The sequence below is a fragment of the Oncorhynchus mykiss genome, chromosome 27 (assembly GCF_013265735.2).
Source record: "Oncorhynchus mykiss isolate Arlee chromosome 27, USDA_OmykA_1.1, whole genome shotgun sequence".
NCBI lineage: Eukaryota > Metazoa > Chordata > Actinopteri > Salmoniformes > Salmonidae > Oncorhynchus > Oncorhynchus mykiss.
The window spans coordinates 27,948,197-27,970,547 of NC_048591.1; the positions used below are offsets into that span (position 1 = coordinate 27,948,197).

General features: G+C 42.9%; 2 protein-coding genes across 7 annotated transcripts in view; one reads left to right on the top strand and one right to left on the bottom strand.

Moving 5' to 3' along the window:
* The window catches only part of LOC110507892 (neurofibromin), a 107,784-nt gene that overhangs the window by 32,459 nt on the left and 52,974 nt on the right, over positions 1-22,351 (top strand). For all 6 annotated transcript variants that reach the window (XR_005039980.1, XM_036964932.1, XM_036964934.1 and 3 more), the window contains 5 exons: positions 6,109-6,267; positions 6,422-6,519; positions 6,872-7,018; positions 7,138-7,284; positions 7,405-7,515. Coding sequence is in view for 5 of the 6 variants with exons in the window: in XM_036964932.1 (XP_036820827.1) it covers positions 6,109-6,267; positions 6,422-6,519; positions 6,872-7,018; positions 7,138-7,284; positions 7,405-7,515 (662 nt within the window). In the remaining variant the exon portion in view is untranslated. The remainder of the gene's footprint in view (positions 1-6,108; positions 6,268-6,421; positions 6,520-6,871; positions 7,019-7,137; positions 7,285-7,404; positions 7,516-22,351) is intronic.
* On the bottom strand, positions 15,585-19,480 carry LOC110507895 (oligodendrocyte-myelin glycoprotein). The gene is made up of 4 exons (XM_021588294.2): positions 18,740-19,480; positions 17,107-17,172; positions 16,802-17,011; positions 15,585-16,711 (listed from the first exon to the last, which is right to left on the bottom strand). The coding sequence occupies exons 2-4, from the start codon at positions 17,160-17,162 to the stop codon at positions 15,721-15,723; spliced, it is 1,257 nt and encodes a 418-aa protein (XP_021443969.2). The 5' UTR covers positions 17,163-17,172; positions 18,740-19,480; the 3' UTR covers positions 15,585-15,720.

Below are 22,351 nucleotides of genomic sequence, written 5' to 3' on the forward strand. Positions count from 1 at the left end.
ATTGTGCGAAAATCTGCCTGTAAAAAAACATCAGCACGTGCACACAATGCTGGTCAGTAGTTGGGCTGTGCCGGCGGATGCTCTTGTGTGTGTGTGTGTGTGGTGCTGTGACCTGTTTGTGCTCATCTCTGTTCTGTTGGCTACTTGCCACTCTCTACTGACTAAAGCCACAGTTAAAGACAGAAAGTTAAACAAAGAAGCAGTAAGTTCAGAGAACTTTTTCCTCAGCCCCTTTTCTTTTCAAAAGCAAAAATAACTTTGCCTTTTATTAAAAATGAAAAATAAAGACATTCTACAAATAGTAGCGCCAACTTACTTGCTTCCATTTTCTATTAACTCCAAGAAACCAGTGCATTCGGTTACAGCAGGGGTGTCAAACTTATTCTCTGGAGGGCCTGGTGTCTGCGGCTTTTTGGTTTTTCCTTTCAGTTAAGACCTAGACAACCAGGTGAGGGTAGTTATTTACTAATTACTGATCTTAATTAGTCAATCAAGTACAAGGGAGGAATTTGGCTGCAGTTGACATAAACACATCACCAGGGGGACAGTTTTCTATGGTGCACTTCTTTCTGTGTTGCTGCAGTGCATATACAGTGGGATGTTACGTAGTAAAGTATTGTGTGTGTTTTTATTTCTTTCTTTACATTTGTTAATCTTTTTATTTAACTAGGCAAGCCGGTTTAGAACAAATTCTTATTTACAATGACACAGCCATCTTGCTTAGTGATTGCGGTGGTTTTATGTCTGTTGTATTTGGGCCATATACTGTATAGGGCCTATTTGAAATTGGTTTATTGCACTTGCACCAAATATTTGAATCTAAAGGCCTAGGTGAAGTGAGGATTGTCTGTCTTGTGTACATGCATGTTGGTGTCTGTCTTGTGGACTATGGTTATAATTTATTGCTCTGTAAAACACTGTGTGTCTGGCTGATCACCTGTGAGACATTTTTCTGCTTTGCTCTGGGAGTCATATCTCCATGTATTCGCTGTTGTTTTCTGGCTGGTGAAATTCAATGTCATTTTTAACCCCTTTTTTCTGTCGCGCTTTAAAGTGCAATCATATCAGTCAAAAATATCAAAATCCCAATTTATGTTCCAAAACCAACTTTATAAGAGCTGTTAAAAATAGGTTATATTTAACTCAAAAGTCCATGATTTACGCATTGTTGGCAGAATAGATGGAAGCAGTTCTTTGCAGGATTTAATATAAATTACCAATACATTTCTTGGTAGTCCAAAAAATATTGCTATCAGGTTGGAAATCACATCTGGCCGGGTACATTGTTTGCTGCCATCACCCATTCGAGATGTTTCAATGACTCAATATTTTGAACAAAAATGGACGACTGTAACGAAGGCTGAGAATGTCAACACAATCAAACTAGCAAGGGCAATGATCAGAAGTCTGCCATAACGGGGCCAATAGGCTAGCGCACGTGTCAAACTCAATAGGACACACAAGCGAGTATAAATGATTAAACTTTTGAGTCATCTACTTTATGAAATTATAGCCTGAGTCTCGCATCAGTCAATTTAACTTCAATTGAATTTAACTTCAATTGCGCTGCTTTCGTGTGCCCCGGTTACAGCGCTCAGCCGAGGGGAAGTGTACAGACACTCCACAGCATATTATGCACATCTACAAGCATAGCAGCGAAGGTTGGACAAATATGATTTATATCTTTGTTTTGATATGTTCAAATGCTATATACAGTATCCTCTGTACATACGTGGATATTTATAAAGGGACACATTTTTTTATGAGAAAACAATGGCCAGTTTGGGTCATTTTTTGTATAAGCAAAAAGGATATGTCTAGGCCGCAAATTTGTTGTTTTGTCAATATGGCCGTGCGCTGATTTGAGTTTGACACCCTGGGCTAGCATACCTATTTATGTATGTAGCTATTTATTTAGCTTAAAACACAGAGCATAGCTAGCTAGCTGCTTGGGAGGATGTCATGTCATTGGAAGAGTGGGGTGAGCGACTGACTTTTACCACTCATCGTTTTTTGATGGCTACAGCTAGAGATGCAGGTGCCATTTTTAGTTAATTTTCAAAAAATGTGAATCGCTTTGCTAGCTATGCTGAAAATGAACGACTGTTATCCACAGTTAGCAGGGGTGCGTGCTTAGTCCCCTCCTGTATTCCGTTCACCCACAACTGCGTGGCCAAGCACAACTCCCCCCCCCCCCCCCCCCCCCCCAATGTGAGCAAGACAAAGGAGCTGATCGCGGACTACAGGAAAAGGAGGGCCGGACAGGCCCCCACAAACAACGACCCGGCTGAAGTGGAGCCAGTCGAGTTTCAAGTTCCTTGGTGTCCACATCACCAATGATCTGTCATGGTCCAAACACACCAAGACTGTCGTGAAGAGGGCACGACAAAACCTTTTCCCCTTCAGGAGACTGAAGAGATTTGGCAATGATACCCAGATCCTCAAAGTTCTACAGCTGTAATCCTGACCGGTTGCATCACCGCCTGGTATAGCAACTGCTCGGCATCTGACCGTAAGGCACTACAGAGGGTAGTGCGTGTGGTTCCCATTCAGTTGTCAAAATGTAGGTTGGGTTAAGAATGCACTGGCAGGCAAGCTGCAGAAGGATGAACAAGCTACTATTCCCAATCGTTTATCAGTGCGATTTTGACAGCCAATTAGCAAGTTTGAGAGGATTTATCTAATGTTCCCTCTTCAGATTTGAGCTCATCTCGCTCTGGCTAGCGTAAATTGACGATCTTGTTGTTTATGTGCATAGGCAACTGAGGGCAAGCCTTTTCATGGTTGTTTGCTTAGTATAACTAAGTTCCCAAATGTAAGAAGACGCCCATGGTATTTACTTATTTGCAGAAATCCATTCAGGTGTATTTTGTGGCTTTTGGCGAATAACGTTCTATAGTTGCGCTGTTGCTACTGCCTGTAAACACCCAGTCCAGTTCAAAGTGAATGTTGGCAGGCTTCTGTGGAAAATGGCTTATTTTCATATAGACCTACTGTAGCTCTGATTGGCTATGGCGCACCGGTCTGCCTAGACGCCGGTCCTGTACAAGACTGATGTTTATATTAATTTTCCAAACACATGGCTGCTTTCCCACTCTATATTGCTATATAATTTTCATGTACGCTACTATACATTATTCCCAAACATTGTATGAAAACGTGAAAAGTACCATATCTAAGTGCTCACTTGTCAGAAAATGTAAAATAAGTATTGTCATTCATCCTGGGGGTGTAAATGAACAGATTTTAATAAGATTTTATGTTGATAAAATGTAGTCAGTTCCACTTTAAAATCAAGCTTGTCCACTCTTGCTGGCATTTATTTTTCAAAGGCTTAATTTCCATCAAAGCTTTATTTTAAAATGTCCTCTCTTAGCTACGCAAGTCCAGAGAGGAAGACATATGAATACAACTAATAATTATCTTATGTTCGAGATCACAACTTATCTCTTGATCACTACATGTGGTAGGGTAGCCTAGTGGTTAGAGCGTTGGACTAGTCACCGAAAGGTTGCAAGTTCAAATCCCCGAGCTGACGAGGTACAAATCTGTCGTTCTGCCCCTGAACAGGCAGTTAACCCACTGTTCCTAGGCTGCCATTGAAAATAAGAATTTGTTCTTAACTGACTTGCCTGGTTAAATAAAGGTACAAAAAAAATTTAAAAAATAAGTTTTGTCGAGATTAAGCTCTAGCGACGAGCAATCCTGTATCCGGGAGCGTAATCATAGCCTCAAGCTCATTACCATAACGCAACGTTTCCTATTCATGAAAATCGCAAATGAAATAAATATATTGAAACACAAGCTTAGCCTTTTGTTAACAACACTGTCATCTCAGATTTTCAAAATATGCTTTTCAACCAAAGCTACACAAGCATTTGTGTAAGAGTATTGATAGCCTAGCATAGCATTAAGCCTAGCATTCAGCAGGCAACATTTTCACAAAAACAAGATAAGCATTCAAATAAAATAATTTACCTTTGAAGAACTTCGTATGTTTTCAATGATGAGACTCTTAGTTAGATAGCAAATGTTCATTTTTTCCAAAAATATTATTTGTGTAGACGAAATAGCTCAGTTTTGTTCATCACGTTTGGCTAAGAAAAATACCGGAAAATGCAGTCACTTACAACGGCAAACTTTTTTCCAAATGAGCTCCATAATGTCTACAGAAACATGGCAAACGTTTAGAATCAATCCTCAATGTGTTTTTCACATATCTATTCGATAATCTATCATTCGTGGCAGCTGGCTTCTCATCAAAAGCAAACAGAAAAATACTGCAGCTGGAGATTACGCAATAATTGCGACGGAGGACACCAAGCAGATGTAGTCTCTTATGGTCAATCTTCCAATGATATGCCTACAAATACGTCACAATGCTGCAGACACCTTGGGGAAAACATGGAAAACGTAAGCTGACTCCTAGCTCCTCCACAGCCATATAAGGAGTCTTTGCCATGAGGCGGTTTCAAAAAATGCGGCACTTCCTGATTGGATTTTTATCTGGGTTTTTTCTGTAACATCAGTTCTGTGGACTCACAGACAATATCTTTGCAGTTTTGGAAACGTCAGAGTGTTTTCTTTCCAAAGCTGTCAATTATATGCATAGTCGAGCATCTTTTCGTGACAAAATATCTTGTTTAAAACGGGAACGTTTTTCATCCAAAAATTAAAAGAGCGCCCCCTATATGAATGTGGTTAAGAGATAATCAAAAGTACCATTCATCATCCCATTAATTTTTGTTCAGATGCACATCCACCTCATCAAGGAGCCTTGTGGCTGTGTTGATCGCAATGCCTTCATGGGGCATGTAAGACTTCAATGATGCCTGACAGGCAGCACTGTCTCCAGGCTGCATGCTTCCCCAAGACCACAGCCAATTCCATGCTAATTAGCTATGTAGTCTTGTTAGCTAGCTTATTACCTATGTTGGTTGTTAGCTTGCATAACTGACACTTGTATAATTATAAGGGACACTTCATGTTTTGTGCATAATATTGAAATTCACAGTGGACTCCTTGCAGACAGCCTACAAGGCAGCAGCCTGACTGCTAATCTGCCTGCAAGGATCTTTACCTATGAAACAGCCTACGAGGCACAATCCTGATTTATCAGCCTCTGATGCTGCTGTTGAATCAGATCAAGCTCTGAGGCTGAAAATAAATCTGATCAGCCTGTTAGGAATGGAGCTCACCCACTCAGTAAATGTTTAAATGGATAATATTTACGTGAAGTGTTCCTTGTCATACACTTCAGTTATGCCAGCTAAAAACAATCTAGCTAACAAGACTACCGAGCTAACTCGCTAGCTCACAAGACTAGGCAAGTTAGCAGCATTGTAAGGGAGGTAAGTGACATTTAGAGCATCCTGTAAGACATCGTTGAGGGCTTAAATGCCCCACCCGGGCTTAGCTTCCTCACAAGCTCATAGCTTAAGGTAAGGGACATTTAGCTTGCTAACATTCTAACTAACACACTGATAATGATCTCCAAACACAAATGAAAGCATGTTAGCATGAGTTTTATTATTGCTTAGTGTAGCAATCAATAAAAACTTGTGCACTGTTCCACTGAGGGCTTAGCCGCCTCAGCCACACAGCCAATAGTGGTTAGAGTGTTGGGCCAGTCACCGAAAGGTTGCTAGATCGAATCCCAAAGCTGACAAGGTAAAAATCTGTCGTTCTGCCCCTGATCACTGTTCCTAGGTTGTCATTGTAAATAAGAATTGGTTCTTAACTGAATTGCCAAGTTAAAGGTTAAATAAAAATAGATAAATCAATACGTCAATTTATTTTTATCAACTTTTGTTATAGTGATCATGAGATAAATAAGTTGTGATCTCGCCATAACGAGGCATTTTTTTCCGTACCTAGCTCTTTCCTTCTTCCTCTGTCGCCCTCCCCCTCTCTTGCACTCTTTTCTCTCTAACTCTTTCTCTCTTGCTTGTGCTCTGGCTGGCTTTGAGAAGGGTGGTGTGAGATCTTCTCTGTCATGTCGTACAAGCATCAAACTTTCTCATTTCCTTTCGTGTTTTCTCTCCACTCTGTTCCAACTCCTCATCCTGCTCTCCTCCCTCCCCCTTTTCCGCCCACCTTTTCCTTCAGGTGGTGAGCCAGCGTTTCCCCCAGAACAGTATCGGGGCGGTGGGCAGTGCCATGTTCCTGCGCTTCATCAACCCTGCCATCGTGTCACCCTACGAGGCAGGCATCCTGGATGAGAAGCCCCCACCCAGCATAGAGAGAGGACTAAAGCTCATGTCCAAGGTATGGGTTGGGAGATTCCATCTTCCAAAAATAAGCATCTTGTGTGAAAATGACAGTCGTGGCTTTGACCAAAATAGTTTGATAAAATAATTGTAAAAAATATTATATTTATTACCTTTGATTTTAGTTAAGTTGCGCTCTGTTTGGTTCGCAGATCCTCCAGAGCATTGCCAACCACGTGTTGTTTACTAAAGAGGAGCACATGAGGCCTTTTAACGACTTTGTGAAAAGCAACTTTGATGCAGCCAGGCGGTAAGTTAGGTTGAAGATGACAACAGGATTCTTATGTAACTCTGTGCAACAATGGGACCAGCTATGCTAGTTAGCAACGGCGCAGTTACCAGATTTGTGACGACGTCTTGAACTGTAGATTTTTACGTGGTAAGTCAGAAGAATTTTAATACCAGCAAAACTTCTGACAAAAAATCACAAACTGCTCTCTCAGTATCCTGAAAGGAAGGAAATTATCGGAGTCTCGGCTTTCTCTTATGAAGCTGAGAATTACGTACCTGGACTCATTTTCTAATATTTTATAGATATTTGTAATAGATTTCCAGTTCTGTAATTAACATTCACTCTGTGATCCCTCTATATTGCCCTGTAGGTTCTTCTTGGACATAGCTTCTGACTCTCCTCCCAGTGACTCAGTCAACCACAGCCTGTCCTTCATCAGTGATGGCAACGTTCTGGCCCTCCATAGGCTGCTGTGGAACAACCAGGAGAGGATCGGACAGTACCTCTCCAGCAACAGGTCAGTAACACACACACACACACACACACACACACACAATGAGTCACCAATCATCATGTTATGTGCACTACCAGTATAGCCCTCAGTCTGACAGCGGTCTCTCTCTTCCCATTCCATAGGGACCACAAAGCAGTGGGCCGGCGGCCGTTTGACAAGATGGCCACCCTTCTGGCCTATCTGGGGCCCCCCGAACACAAACCTGTTGCCGACACCCACTGGTCCAGCCTTAACCTCACCAGCTCCAAGTTTGAGGAGTTTATGACCAGGTAACACTCTCCTAGTGTAGAGTTAGTCTGTAAAATGTTCTAAGACACTCGGGATGCCAGCAGTTGGTGAGTGGAGTTGATTCAGAAGCATTCTATTGTCCGTTTGTCCCTGATTTCTAGGCACCAGGTCCATGAAAAAGACGAGTTTAAAGCCCTGAAGACCCTCAACATCTTCTACCAGGCTGGAACCTCCAAGAATGGCAACCCTGTCTTCTACTATATTGCTCGCAGGTAAGACCTGGCCAAGGAGTGTACTGTATGTTAGTGTTGCTGTCTACATACAGTGGGAAAGTATTCACACCTCTTCCCTTTTTCCACATTTTATTGTTACAGCATTATTCTACAATGGATTAAATAAATATAAACATCCTCACCAATCGACACACAATATCCCATAATGACACAGCAAAAATAGGTTTTTAGAAATGTTTGAAAATGTATTAAAAATAAAAAACGAATATTTTATTTACGTAAGTATTCTCGAAATTGACCTCCGGTGCATCCTGTTTCCATTGATTATCCTTGATGTTTCTACAACTTGATTGCAGTCCACCTGTGGTAAATTCATTTGATTGGACATGATTTGGAAAGGCCCACACCTGTCTATATAAGGTCCCACAGTTGACAGTACATGTCAGAGAAAAAACCGAACCATGAGGTCGAAGGAATTGTCCATAGAGCTTCGAGACAGGATTGTGTCGAGGCACAGATCTGGGGAAGGGTACCAAAACATTTCTGCAGCATTGAAGGTCCCCAAAAACACAGTGGCATCCATCATTCGTAAAATGGAAGAAGTTTGGAACCACCAAGACTCTTCCTAGAGCTGGCCGCCCGGCCAAACTGAGCAATCGTGGGAGAAGGGCTTTGGTCAGGGAGGTGACCAAGAACCCGATGGTACCTCGGACAGAGCTCCAGAGTTTCTCTGTGGAGATGGGAGAACCTTCCAGAAGAACAACCATCTCTGCAGCACTCTAACAATCAGGCCTTAATAACCTCTTACAGCTCCCCCCCCTACTTTGTGCAATTTCCGCCTGAAGACATACCCAAATCTAACAGCCTGTAGCTCAGGCACAGAACCAAGGATATGCATATTCTTGGTACCATTTGAAAGAAAACACTCTGAAGTTTGTGTAAATGTGAATTGAATGTAGGAGAATAACACACAATAGATCTGGTTTAGATAAAACAATGAAAAAAACATGTTTTTTATTTTTGTATCATCTTTAAAATGAACAAGATAAAACAAACATTCAGATAGGATGATGGGGACTATTTCGGTGAAAAATATAAGAGGGCAACAGTACTACAACAGTTTCAGAATGATCACTTCCAAAAGGAGTGTGCTACATGACATTTATCATGAAGTCACCCAGGTGTCCCACACAAGTAGCCCAAATCTACCCAAGTGGCCAAATTGGTGAAGGTATACATTTTGAAACAAATAACTATATACAAAATACCAAAATGGTATTCTAACACCCCAAAAAATTGAGAATTTTTTTTTTTTAAATTTAAAAAAATAAATCAAACAAAAGGGGGAGAAAAAAAAATTATTGATTAAAAAATATGAAGAAAAAAAAAAAAAGAAGAAAAATAAATAAATAAATATATATATATTTATATATACATTTACAAAATAACATGGGTAACTATTTACACACTTTCAATATTTGGAAGACCCTCAGTCCTCTGAGGGGCTATGAACCAGGCTATGAGGGGTGGCCAGTCCTCTTCTGGCTGTGCCGGGTGGAGATCACCGTGGTTGTAGAGGGTGCAACAGGACAGCACCTCAAGAGTAAAAATGAACAGTTTTTAGGGTTCCATAGCCGCAGGCAGAACAGTTGAAACTGGAACAGCGGCAAGGCCAGGTGGACTGGGGACAGCAAGGTGTCATCATGCCAGGTAGTCCTGACGCATGGTCCTAGGGCTCAGGTCCTCCGAGAGAGAGAAAGAGAGAATTAGAGAGCGCATACTTAAATTCACACAGGACACCGGATAAGACTCCCATTCGGAGTCAGTGTCACTGTGAAAGAAAATGTTCAGTTAGAATAGTTTCACATATGAGCCCTGTATCAACAGGTATAATAAACAGATATATATAGAGAGTTGAAGGTTGAATATATTATTATATTATGACAGACCAGCTAGATCTACTGTCTCTTTTATATTATGACATTTCAGCTAGATCTACTGGCTCTATTATATTATGACAGACCAGCTAGATCTACTGTCTCTTTTATATTATGACATTTCAGCTAGATCTACTGTCTCTATTATATTATGACAGACCAGCTAGATCTACTGTCTCTTTTATATTATGACATTTCAGCTAGATCTACTGTCTCTATTATATTATGACAGACCAGCTAGATCTACTGTCTCTTTTATATTATGACATTTCAGCTAGATCTACTGTCTCTATTATATTATGACAGACCAGCTAGATCTACTGTCTCTTTTATATTATGACATTTCAGCTAGATCTACTGTCTCTATTATATTATGACAGACCAGCTAGATCTACTGTCTCTTTTATATTATGACATTTCAGCTAGATCTACTGGCTCTATTATATTATGACAGACCAGCTAGATCTACTGTCTCTTTTATATTATGACATTTCAGCTAGATCTACTGTCTCTATTATATTATGACAGACCAGCTAGATCTACTGTCTTTATTATATTACAACAGACCAGCTGTATCTACTGTCTCCATTTCACTTTGGCCATTGATGTGATTTCATGTGGGTTGGGGCGGCAGACACGCATCTCACATTTCATGACATTAAATGTTTATATATTGCTTCTAAAATAAAAATCACAAATAATATTTTATATTATAAATTTCAAACAAGGGCATTAGCATGATAAGAACTTACCAGTCCAAAACGATGTCCTCTCCCTTTCAAAAAATATTCCTCCACAATCGCTAAATGAAGCGTCCTCCAACAATCTCTGTCTCACCTTCCCAATAAATTTATTCTAAAGTTGTGTGTTCATCTGTATATCTAGACTTGATCTGCGCGTTCACAAAACAATGCAATGCGCAATATGTGTTTCTCCTTCCGGTATGAAAATTCAATAGCTCATGACTCTCTTTACGCTGGAGCTTACTACATGGGTTGGTCTTCCAGCACATAACCATTTACACATTGCCGTTTACCTCAGCTCATTGGCCATCTACCCAGCTAGATTTCAAGACGATCAGTGGTCATTGGGTTAAAAGACAGTCAATCAACGAAACAGCGGGCAAATCATTGGTGCACAATGATGTCATTACTTGTTGTCTTCAAATCGGTTTCTTTCTGTCAATACGTCCCGTGAAATGGCCCATCAGGTTTGATTGTGTTACAAACAAACAAACCAGTTTATTGCAGTGAAACCAAACATGACTGGAAAAGTCACGTTCTGTGTGGGTGATTTAACTGGAATGTGTCGTCGAAAATGGAATGAGACGGAATTCACTACACAAGCGGTTCACAAAATGTTTCGTGTTAGGCTATAAAAATGGATTTTATCAAACAAAATATCATTCATTGTGTAACAATGAGCATTGGAATTGCAAACAGACGAATATCGTCAAAGGTAAACAATTTATTTTATTGCAGTTTGTGATTTTGTTGCGCCTGTGCTGGTTGAAATAGTTTTTTTTTTTATGGGGCTCTATGCTCAGATAATCGCATCGTATTATTTCGCAGTAAATCCTTTTTTGAATCTGACAACGCAGTTGGATTAGCAAGATTCTAGGCTTTTGATACATGTGAGACACTTCTATTTTCATGAATGTTTAATATGACTATTTATGTAGCGATCACCGTATGTTGTGGAATTTCAGCCCGCTAGCGGGTTCCGTGCGCAGAGAGGTTAAGGAGAAGTATATCTCTAATTCCATGTATAACACTTGTATTTTCATTAACATTTATGATGAGTATTTCTGTAAATTGATGTGGCTCTCTGCAAAATCACTTCATGTTTTAGACCTACTGAACGTAACGCGCTAATATAAAATTAGATTTTTTGATATCAATATGCACTTTATCGAACAAAACATACATGTATTGTGTAACATGAAGTCCTATGAGTGTAATCTGATGACGATCCTCAAAGGTTAGTGATTAATTGTATCTCTTTGTGCTTTTTGTGACTCATCTCTTTGGCTGGAAAAATGGCTGTGTTTTTCTGTGAGTTGGTGATGACCTAACATAATCGTTTGTGGTGCTTTCGCTGTAAAGCCTTTTTGAAATCAGACACTGTGGCTGGATTAATGAGAATTTTATCTTTAAAATTGTGTAAAATACTTGAATGCTTGAGGAATTTAAATTATGAGATTTTTGTTTTGAATTTGGCGCCCTGCACTTTCACTGGGTGTTGGCGAGGGTGGGACGCAACCGTCCCACATATCCCAGAGAGGTTTTAATGCAGCTGGTGGCCACACCAGATACTGACTGTTACTTTCTGTTAGTCACATTTCTGTGGAACTTGTTCAGTTTACGTCTCAGTTGTTGAATTATGTTCATACAAATATTTACACATGTTAATTTTGCTGAAAATAAACGCAATTGACGGTCAGAGGACGTTTCTTTTTTTGCTGAGTTTATATGGACCTCACGTTTTGCGCAGGGGCATTGTAATGCTGAAACAGTAAAAGGCCTTCACCAAACCTTTGCAACAAATTTGGTAGTACAGAATCGTATAGAATGGCATTATATGCTGTAGCGTTAAGATTTGTCTTCACTGGAACTAATGCCCTGATCACACCGATAGTGTCATTGCGCAAAATAGTATGCAGATTATCTGGATATGTGTGCTACAAATGTTCCACATTCACCTTCTGCTACCATTTCTGTCAAGCCATATATGCATACAGTTTGACGCATGCGTTCGATAAATCCAACGTATGCACCACACAGAACGCGCTGCAACTGCCTCTGCAACACAATGCTGCAAGGCACACGCAGCGTTCTACTGGAAGTGAATGTACTTCTGGTTTACCAAAAATGCAATGATGCTGTCGGTGTGATCGAATCGTAAGGGGTCAAGCCCGAACCATGAAAAATAGCCCCAGACCATTATTCCTCATACACCAAACTGTACAGTTGGCACTATGCATTGCGGCAGGTAGCGTTCTCCTGGCATCCGCCAAACCCAGATTCATCAGTCGGACTGCTAGATGGTGAAGCCTGATACATCACTCCAGAGACTGCGTTTTCATTGCTTCAGAGTCCAATGGCGGCGAGCTTTACACCATTCCAGCCGACACTTGGCATTGTGCATGTTGATCTTAGGCTTGTGTGTGGCTGCTTGGCCATGGAAACCCATTTCATGAAGCTCCTGGTGAACAGTTCTTGTGCTGACTTTGCTTCCACAGGCAGTTTGGAACTCGGTAGTGAGTGTTGCAATCAAGGCCAGAGAATTTTTACGGGCTTCAGAGCTCGGCAGTCCTGTTCTGTGAGCTTGTGTGACCTACCACTTCGCGACTGAGATGTTGTTGCTCCTTGACATTTCCTCTTCACAATAACGTCACTTGCAGATGACCGGAGCAGCTCTAGCAAGGCAGAAATTTGATGAACTGGCCTCCTGTGACAAAGCCAGGTTGAACGTTTGAGCTCTTCAGTAAGGCCATTCTACTTCCAACGTTTGTCTATGGAGATTGCATGGCTGTCGGCTCAGTTTTAAACACCTGTCAAATGGGTGTGGCTGAAATAGCCGAATCCACTAATTTCAAGGGGTGTCCACATAATTTTGTATATATTGTGTTCCACGGGAGTCCTTTTACATTTGGAAACTTTAGAGTCCTATTGATCAAACAACAGGTAGGCCTGATCTCCCTCAGTTGCCTATGCACATCAACAAGATCAACAACTAATGTTAGCAAAAGCAAGATGAGCTAAACATGTAACAAGGGAAAAGTAGATAAACCCTTCAACTTGTTTAGTAGTTGGCCGTCAAATTTGCACTGATAAGCAATGGGGAATAGTAGCCTGCTCGTCCTTCTGCAGATTACCTGCCAATGCATGCTTTCCCAACCCTTGGGAACTTGCCTGCCTGCCCTCCCATTTGATCTTCATGATCGATGCCAAATACATTTGATTGACAACTAGGATATATGCTAACTGTGGAAAACAGTTGTTCAAGTTTAGCATAGCTAGCTAGCAAAGTGATTCACATTTCTTGCAAGCTATCCAAATGACACCTGCATCTCTAGCTGTTCCCAGCCTTAGTTACAATCGTCTGTACATTTGTCTAAAATATTGAGTTATTGAAACTGAAACGGTGCATCCCGCTGGGCTGGAGGCAGCAAACAATGTACCAGGCCAGGTGTGATTTACAACTTGATAGCAATATTTGTTGGACTACCAAGAAATGTATTAGAGAATTAGCTGTATTAATCATGTATTGAACTGCATCCGTCTATTCTACCAACAAAGCCTTACTCAACGTCATGGAATTGAGTCAAATAGAACCTATTTTCAAAACTAGTTATAAAGTTGGTTTTGTTGCATAAAATAAGAATTGTACATTTTTGAATGGCATTATGATTGTCTGTTTCATATCTGCAAAGTAGATTATCTGTCAATTCCACTTTAAGAACTTGCAGGCCCTCTAAGATAACCCCCAAACCAAGCTGATGCCAAGGTTTAAAGATGATTTCTCACGTCATACACTGACTCTTTCAAACAACACGTACATTAAATGCGTTCTAAATGTTTTCCTTTTCTTTATATCATAGAACCAGAAAACGCAGCATCTGTCATCAGAACGGACAAGCAGTATAGACTACATAGAGTAGAGCATTCATGTTTCCGCACCGATAGAGTATTATTAGTCATGTACAATGCATTCGAGATGTATTCAGACCCCTTTTACTTTTTCCACATTTAGTTAGTTAGTTTACAGCCTTATTCTAAAATGTATTAAATTGTTTCATCATTCTACACACACTACCCCATAATGACAAGGCAAGCAAAAAACGGTTTGTATGTATCTCACATTTACGTAAGTATTCAGACCCTTTACTCAGTACTTTGTTGAAGCACCTTTGGAAGCGATTACAGCCTTGAGTCTTCTTGGGTTTGACGGTACAAGCTTGGCACACCTGTATTTGGGGAGTTTTTCCCGATTCCTCTCTGCAGATCCTCTCAAGCTCTGTCAGGTTGGATGGGGAGTGTTGCTGCACATCTGTTTTCAGGTCTCTGACATGTTTGATCTGGTTCAAATCCGGGCTCTGGCTGGGCCACTTAAAGACATCTAGAGACTTGTCCCGAAGCCACTCCTTCGTTGTCTTGACTGTACGGTTAGGTTCGTTGTCCTGTTGGAAGGTGAACCCCCCCCCCCCCCCCCCCCCCCCAGTCTGAGGTCCTGAGTGCTCTGGAGCAGGTTTTCATCAAGGATCTCTCTTTACTTTGCTCCATCTTTCCCTCGATCCTGACTTGTCTCCTGCTGCTGAAAAACATCCCCACAGCATGATGCTGCCACCACCATGTTCCGTAGGGATGGTGCCAGGTTCCCTCCAGATGTGACACTTAGTTCCATCAGACCAGAGAACCTTGTTTCTCATGGTCTAAGAGTCCCTTAGGTGCTTTATGGTAAACTCCCAGAGGGCTTTCATGTCCCTTTTTTACTGAGGAGTGGCTTCCGTCTGGCCACTCTACCATAAAAGCCTGATTGGTCGAGTGCTTCAGAGAGTCTTGGTGATTCCAAATTTCTTCCATTTAAGAAGGATGGAGGCCACTGTGTTTTTGGGGACCTTCAATGCTGCAGAAATGTTTGGGTACCCATCTCCAGATCTGTGCCTCGACACAATCCTGTCTCGGAGCTCTATTGACAATTCCTTCGACTTCATGTTTTTTTCTTTTTTCTGATGCACTGTCAACTGATCTGGATCAACCTTATATAGTCCAATCAATTGAATTGACCCCAGTAAGATTCCAGTCTCCAGGACGATCAATGGAAACAGGATGCACCTGAGCTCAATTTCCATTCTCATAACCAAGGGTCTGAAAACTTATGTAAATAAGGTATTTCTGTTTTTCTAAAAACCTGTTTTTGCTTTGTCATTATGGGGTATTTTGTGTAGATTGATGAGGAAAAAAATATATTTAATACATTTTTATAATAAGGCTAAAACGTAACAAAATGTGTAAAAAGGGAAGGGGTCTGAATACTTTCCAAATGCACTGTATGTGTATACATTTGCCTAGATATTATTTGTATACAAGTTTGAAAGATATAGCCATACAGCACAACATCACTCTGTAGATGGTGGTCAAATGGTTGGAAGATGAGAGAGGATACACATTTAGGCAGTAACAGTTGAAAGTTGTTCTTTAAAATGAAAACAATAACACACTTCTCCCTTTTACATTCTGGGTCATACGTACATAGGGTTATCCCTCTCCAAAAGACTTGACTCTAGTACTGACAACGGGTGGGTTTAGAAGGCTTTGAAGGCAGTCACCGTGACTAGAAGGTTCCAGGTGACTACAGAATACAGGATTGGTGTGTGGACTCCGTGGCTTCTGCTCTGTGTGCTTCCTGTGTTTTTCTTCTTGGCGGCAGAGTGCGGCTGCCCTGTAGTGCTTGTGCGTGTGGAGAGGCCGTGCAAGGGGGTGGAGATGAACACAAACAATGTCTGATCCCCCGAGCTGTTGGCAGACCCTCTGTCTCCATGCGTCCCAGGCTCCAACAACGCAGACTTAGCCAAGTACCCAGAAGTGACGACTGCAGCTCTATCCGGTGTGAGGCCTCCACGGCCCAGCTCTCTGGCATCAGCCCCCAGCGGAGGCTCTGTGTGGGACATAAAGTGCCACTCCCCTCCTGGAGTGGCCAGATGGGCTTGCCCACATGTTGGCCTAGTGTAGCAGGGGCAGCCCAACACTGCGGCACGGGTGTGTTTGGCCCAGAGCAAGAGCCGTGTGATGTTCTCCTCCTCTTCACAAGCCCAAGGGTTATCCCCAAGTGTCAAGATCTCGAGCCCCTCCAACCGGTCAAATACCCCCTCCGGCACCCAGGAGAAGCGATTAGCATGCAGGTAGAACCTCCTCAGCCTGGGCAGCCGGTCCAATGATCCCAGGAGTATCTGAACTAGGTAGTTGTGGGCCAAATCCACCATCTCTAGATTATGAGGCATGTTGGTGGGCACGGTCCAGAACCGGTTGTGACTCAAGTTTAGGGCGTGTAGGCTGGGTAGGGTGTTGTTGATGAAGACCACCCTCTCCAGCTCGTTGGCTGACAGGTCCAGTACCCGCAGGTTCCAATGGTAGGCTGTGTCATTCTTGTCCAGGGCTCGGAGCTGGTTGCCAGCGGCCCGGATGTCCCAGAGGGCTCTGGGCAGGCCGGAGGGGAAGCGACCCAGGAGGTTATAGGACAGGTCCAGGGTACGCAGGTGGGCGTAGTGGCTGAGCTGGTCGTCCAGACCACAAAGGCTGTTGGGAGAGAGGGGAGTTCTCATTTTAGAAGTTAGGACCCAACCTGCCGAAGACTAGTATGATGAGAAGGAAGAAGTGTCTTCCTACCTGTTGTGTGAGAGGTTGAGGAAGCGGATGTTGTGCTGCAGGCCTGGGGGCAGCTGTGAGAGGTGCCGTGAGGAGCAGTCCACCACACGGTGTCCCCGGCTGCAGGAGCACACGGCGGGGCAGATGGACAGGACCAGCCCCCCCAGCACCCCCAACAGGAGGAGCAGGAAGAGGCAGGCCAACGGGGCGTGGGGGAGCATAATGAGGGCTCTTAGAGAGGGAGAGACACAGTGAGAGGAGACACTGGACTGTACCCAAGGACATAGATCTGCAACACTTCTTTTCTCCACAATTTATATACTCACAAATGGAAGGACACAGTTTTGATCCTGTATGGATCTTCGTCAAGACCATCACTCATTCACACACATCTGCAGAATAATAATACTGACAGTTAAATTAGCTTCCGACCCCATTAGCATTTGCATATTGATTAGCAATAGCTCATTTAAGTCCAATCCTTGCTATCTTTTCCAAGCTGCATTTACCAGGAGCTTAAAGGGATGCTTTGGGATTTTGGCAATGAGGCCCTTTATCCACTTCCCTAGAGTCAGATGAACTAGTGGATACCATGTTTATGCCTCTGTGTCCAGTATGAAGAAAGTTAGCGGTGCAGTAGTTTCGAGAGCCAATGCTATCTAGCAATAGCGCAATGACGGGAAGCCAATGTGTATCTGCTAGCATGCTAGTATTCCAACAGATTGCTAGACAACTTTAGTTGGCGGAGTATTAGCTACAGTATCACCCTTATTCATAAACGGCCTAGTTTCCCCACAATGGAATCTCTGTAGAAATGATATAAGAGCCTTGTCTGGAGCTACTGCTGTTTTGAGATAGCCTTTGATGCATAGCAACAGCCTCACAGATGGGAGAGGGGCAGTAATAAACACCAGGAGACAGCAGTAAAACACTCCACACTGGTTCTGCATCCAGCCTGTAAGAAAGTCATGACTGTGAACCATCTATCATACTTCAAGCACATAATGTGACTATACAACTAACTGGGTAGATTGAACCTCACTATACCCAGAGCCCTCTCCCCTTCATCCCCTCTCCTCCATATAGTTCCCATTCACGTCATTGACACCCCTCTGACATTATAACATTGTAATGTAAACTCTGTCCTCAGGACCCCAAGAGGTGCACGTTTTAGGTTTTTGCCTTAGCACAACACAGCTGATTCAAATAATCAACTAATCATCAAGCTTTGATTATTTGAATCAGTTGTGTAGAACTAGGGTGAAAAACGAAACGGGCATCCCTTGAAGTCCACAGAACCGAGTTTTGGAAACTACTATCTAATAGCTGTGTTGCGGTTTACAAGGGCCCCAGTCAGTCTGTGTGCCGGCAAGCTTGAAGCCTTTCCAACTCGTAGGAGCTTAGAAATACTGCAGTGAAAGCCGGGTGAATTCCTTTAGAGTGGCACACACACACACACACACACACTCTCGATCCCACACACACACGCACACACACACATGATTGTGTCCTGTCCTCTCTCACCCTGTCCTCTGGCACAAATGACTGAGTATCTGGGGACTGTGTGTGTGTGTGTGGGGTTGTATTAAGAAGAGCTTGCCAAACACATCAGTGTGGCTTTTTTTAGCATTACATAGTAAGCTGAGTGCTCTAGAAACTTCATCAGGTTATGGTATACTGCATTGCTCCATAAATAGCTGTACTATCTAATGGAGATAGCTGTACTATCTAATGGAGATTTCAGCACCGTTGGAGAGATTTAATGAGAAGCCATAGACTGACATAGACAAATCACCCTGCTGCAGTCCACTGAGCTAGTGTGGTACAGAATCAAATACATCACTGCTTTGTGAAGCACTGTGTGTGTGTGTGTGTGTGTGTGTGTCCAGTCTTGTGCACATGTGTTAGCATGTACACCCGTCTCCTACTGTTTTTCTCTCCATGCCATTAGTCACTCACCTGATCCTCTCCATCGCTTCACTCCGTCATCTTGCTCTTTTCGTCCTCTCTCCTTCCCTCGGCCAGCCCTCTCACTTGCTCCCCCCTCTTTTTTTCAGAGCAGCTGGCTGGAGAGAGTGATTGTCAAGTCAAATCTGGGGGGTGTTAAGTTGCCCTTATTATTCATGCACCATTTTCTTTTTTGGCTCTCTCTGTTTTTTGCGCTGGCTGGTATTTTTCCTTTCTTTCACATTCTTCCTCTCTCTCACTTAATTTTTTCTCCCTTGCTCTTCTTCCTTCTCTGGTAAAGGTGGACCTCCCCCCTCCTCTCGCTGTCTCTCTCTCTCGTGCTGTGTTGGCGTTGGCCAGTGGTTGACAGGCTCTCTCGCTCCGTCTCAAAATCCTCTCCTGGTTTGTGGCATCCTCCAAGCATGCCAGAGCAGGGTGCCCCTGATAGCGCCAGTCATCCTCCACAACTCCTCTGCAGGCTCCTGATGCACTCAGGGAAAGAGCGGTCTGAAGGAGAGAGAGAGAGGAGGATTGCAGCACAGTGCCTGCCCCCTCTGCTGATGATGAGACGGGGGAGAGCAGGGGGTGTGGAGACTGTGCTGACTCCAATCTTTTCAGAATCAGGATCCGCTCACTTGATAAAAGCAATTATTTCTCCATTATCCCTTCCCCTCTTTCTCTTTTTTATACACATACAGTATACTGAACAAAAATATAAACAACAATTTCAAAGATTTTACTGAGTTAGTTCATATTAGGAAACCAGTCCATTTGAAATAAATTAATTAGGCCCTAATCTATGTATTTCACATGACTGGGAATACAGATATCCATCTGTTGGTCACAGATACCTTAAAAAAAGGTAGGAGTGTGGATCAGAAAACCAGTCCGTATCTGGTGTGACCACAATTTTCCTCATGCCATGCGACACATCTCCTTCACAGAGTTGATCAGGCTGTTAATTGTGGTCTGTGGAATGTTGTCACACTCTTTAATGGCTGTATGAAGTTGCTGTAACTGTAACATGCTTTCGTACACGTCGATCTAGAGCATCCCAACATGTTCAATGGGTGACATGACTGGTGAGTATGCAGGGAGGAATGGATACTTGTCAGATCCTTGCGAATTGGGGCCGTGCATTATCATGCTGAAACATGAGGTGATGGCGGCGGATGAATGGCACGACAATGGGGCTCAGGATCTTGTCACGGTATCTATGTGCATTCAAATTGCCACCGATAAAATACAATTGTGTTCCTTGTCCATAGCTTATGCCTGCCCATATCATAACCCCACCACCACCATGGGATACTCTGTTCACAACGTTGAAATCAGCAAACCGCTCACCCTGTTAGGGTTCGTTCCTTGGTACTTGTCAATCATTGGCTCATATATGAAATTAGCATTATGACAATATCTTTAATTAAATCATTAAAAAACCTTTATTAGTGCAGTTGCAGACAGAAGTTGACATTCAGGAACATAGCACACATGTTTCTGAGTAAGTTCTGCATCAAAGAAAAGGTCCCATAATATTTTATTAAACCAGAAGTGATGTCACTGCCTACGTCATTCTCTTGACAAAAGATAAATGCCCACTAACAGAGATATAAACAAATTTGTGCACAAAATTTGAGAGAAGCATTTTGTGCTTATGGAAAATTTCTGGGGTATTTTGTATTTTGCATGTTGCATTTATATTTGTGTTGCTCTCACAGCATTTTGTACTCATGCTCACAGTGTTTTAACACACACACAGTTCCCCTGAATTCCCTTTAGTACTGTACAGATCTGGCAGGGTGACATTGTTCTGGCTGAACGCTTATGGGATGCATTACACACACACACACACACACACACACACACACACACACACACACACACACACTGCCCCCTGATGGCAGCGCTATCTCACATCACAACTGGCACCTACAACGACTGGCTGCCTCCACCGCTCTCAGCAGCAAATTAACACTGTTTTTGTATTAACGGTACAGTTTTTGTCTCGCCATCCTCCTGGTCTTCCTCCATTTCAGCTGCCTTCAGGAAGCACCCTGGCAGTCTGCAATAAGAACAGCTTTTTGCAAATGTGCTGATCCATGAATAGGTGTTCTGTGGCTTTGTTTGTTTTACGGCCAACGTTGCTGCGGCCATGTTAATACAATCCTCGTTTTAAGTGGGTCTGTATTACTGGGGGGTGATTGTAATGATGTTTTGAAAAACGCATTTCATGAATTACTCTCTATGCTCACATGTCCGTTCCCTGTTTGGTTTTAGAGGACTTGTGTGAAAGTAGTTATGTGGTCCTGTCTACCGCTTTCTCTCTCATATCCTCTTTCCACTCTCCCTCTCCTTTCTCTCTCCTATCCTCTTTCCACTCTCCCTCTCCTTTCTCTCTCCTATCCTTTTTCCACTCTCCCTCTCCTTTCTCTCTCCTATCCTTTTTCCACTCTCCCTCTCCTTTCTCTCTCCTAACCTTTTTCCACTCTCCCTCTCCTTTCTCTCTCTCTCCTATCCTCTTTCTACTCTCCCATCCTCTTTCTACTCTCCCTCTCCTTTCTCTCCTCTTTCTACTCTCCCTCTCCTTTCTCTCTCCTATCCTTTCTACTCTCCCTCTCCTTTCTCTCTCCTATCCTTTTTCCACTCTCCCTCTCCTTTCTCTCTCCTAACCTTTTTCCACTCTCCCTCTCCTTTCTCTCTCTCTCCTATCCTCTTTCTACTCTCCCATCCTCTTTCTACTCTCCCTCTCCTTTCTCTCTCCTATCCTCTTTCTACTCTCCCTCTCCTTTCTCTCTCCTATCCTCTTTCTACTCTCCCTCTCCTTTCTCTCCTCTTTCTACTCTCCCTCTCCTTTCTCTCTCCTATCCTTTCTACTCTCCCTCTCCTTTCTCTCTCCTATCCTTTTTCCACTCTCCCTCTCCTTTCTCTCTCCTAACCTTTTTCCACTCTCCCTCTCCTTTCTCTCTCTCTCCTATCCTCTTTCTACTCTCCCATCCTCTTTCTACTCTCCCTCTCCTTTCTCTCTCCTATCCTTTCTACTCTCCCTCTCCTTTCTCTCTCCTATCCTTTCTACTCTCCCTCTCCTTTCTCTCTCCTATCCTCTTTCCACTCTCCCTCTCCATTCTCTCTCCTATCCTCTTTCCACTCTCCTTTCTCTCTCCTATCCTCTTTCCACTCTCCCTTCTCTCTCCTATCCTCTTTCCACTCTCCCTTCTCTCTCCTATCCTCTTTCCACTCTCCCTTCTCTCTCCTATCCTCTTTCCACTCTCCCTCTCCTCTCTCTCTGAGAAGGAGTCATAGTTTGGCAGATTGTCTGGCCAATAAAACATAAGTTTGGGGCTTCTCTCATGGAAATACACACGCGCGCACACACGCACACACGCACACACACACACACACACACACACACACACACAACATCATGCTTATTGTGCTAGGCACTCAGAACTTAGCACCACAGAACTGCTCTGTTCTGCAACTAGCCGTATGCAAGCAGTGAATATTTAATTCTGTACTTCAGCCGAAGCAAGCTGCCCTGCTACTGCTGGCAACATCATTCAGCGACGAGCCAGAATGAATTGCTGGCAGTAATCACAATTCTCCAGAAAAAGTATCTGCAAATGC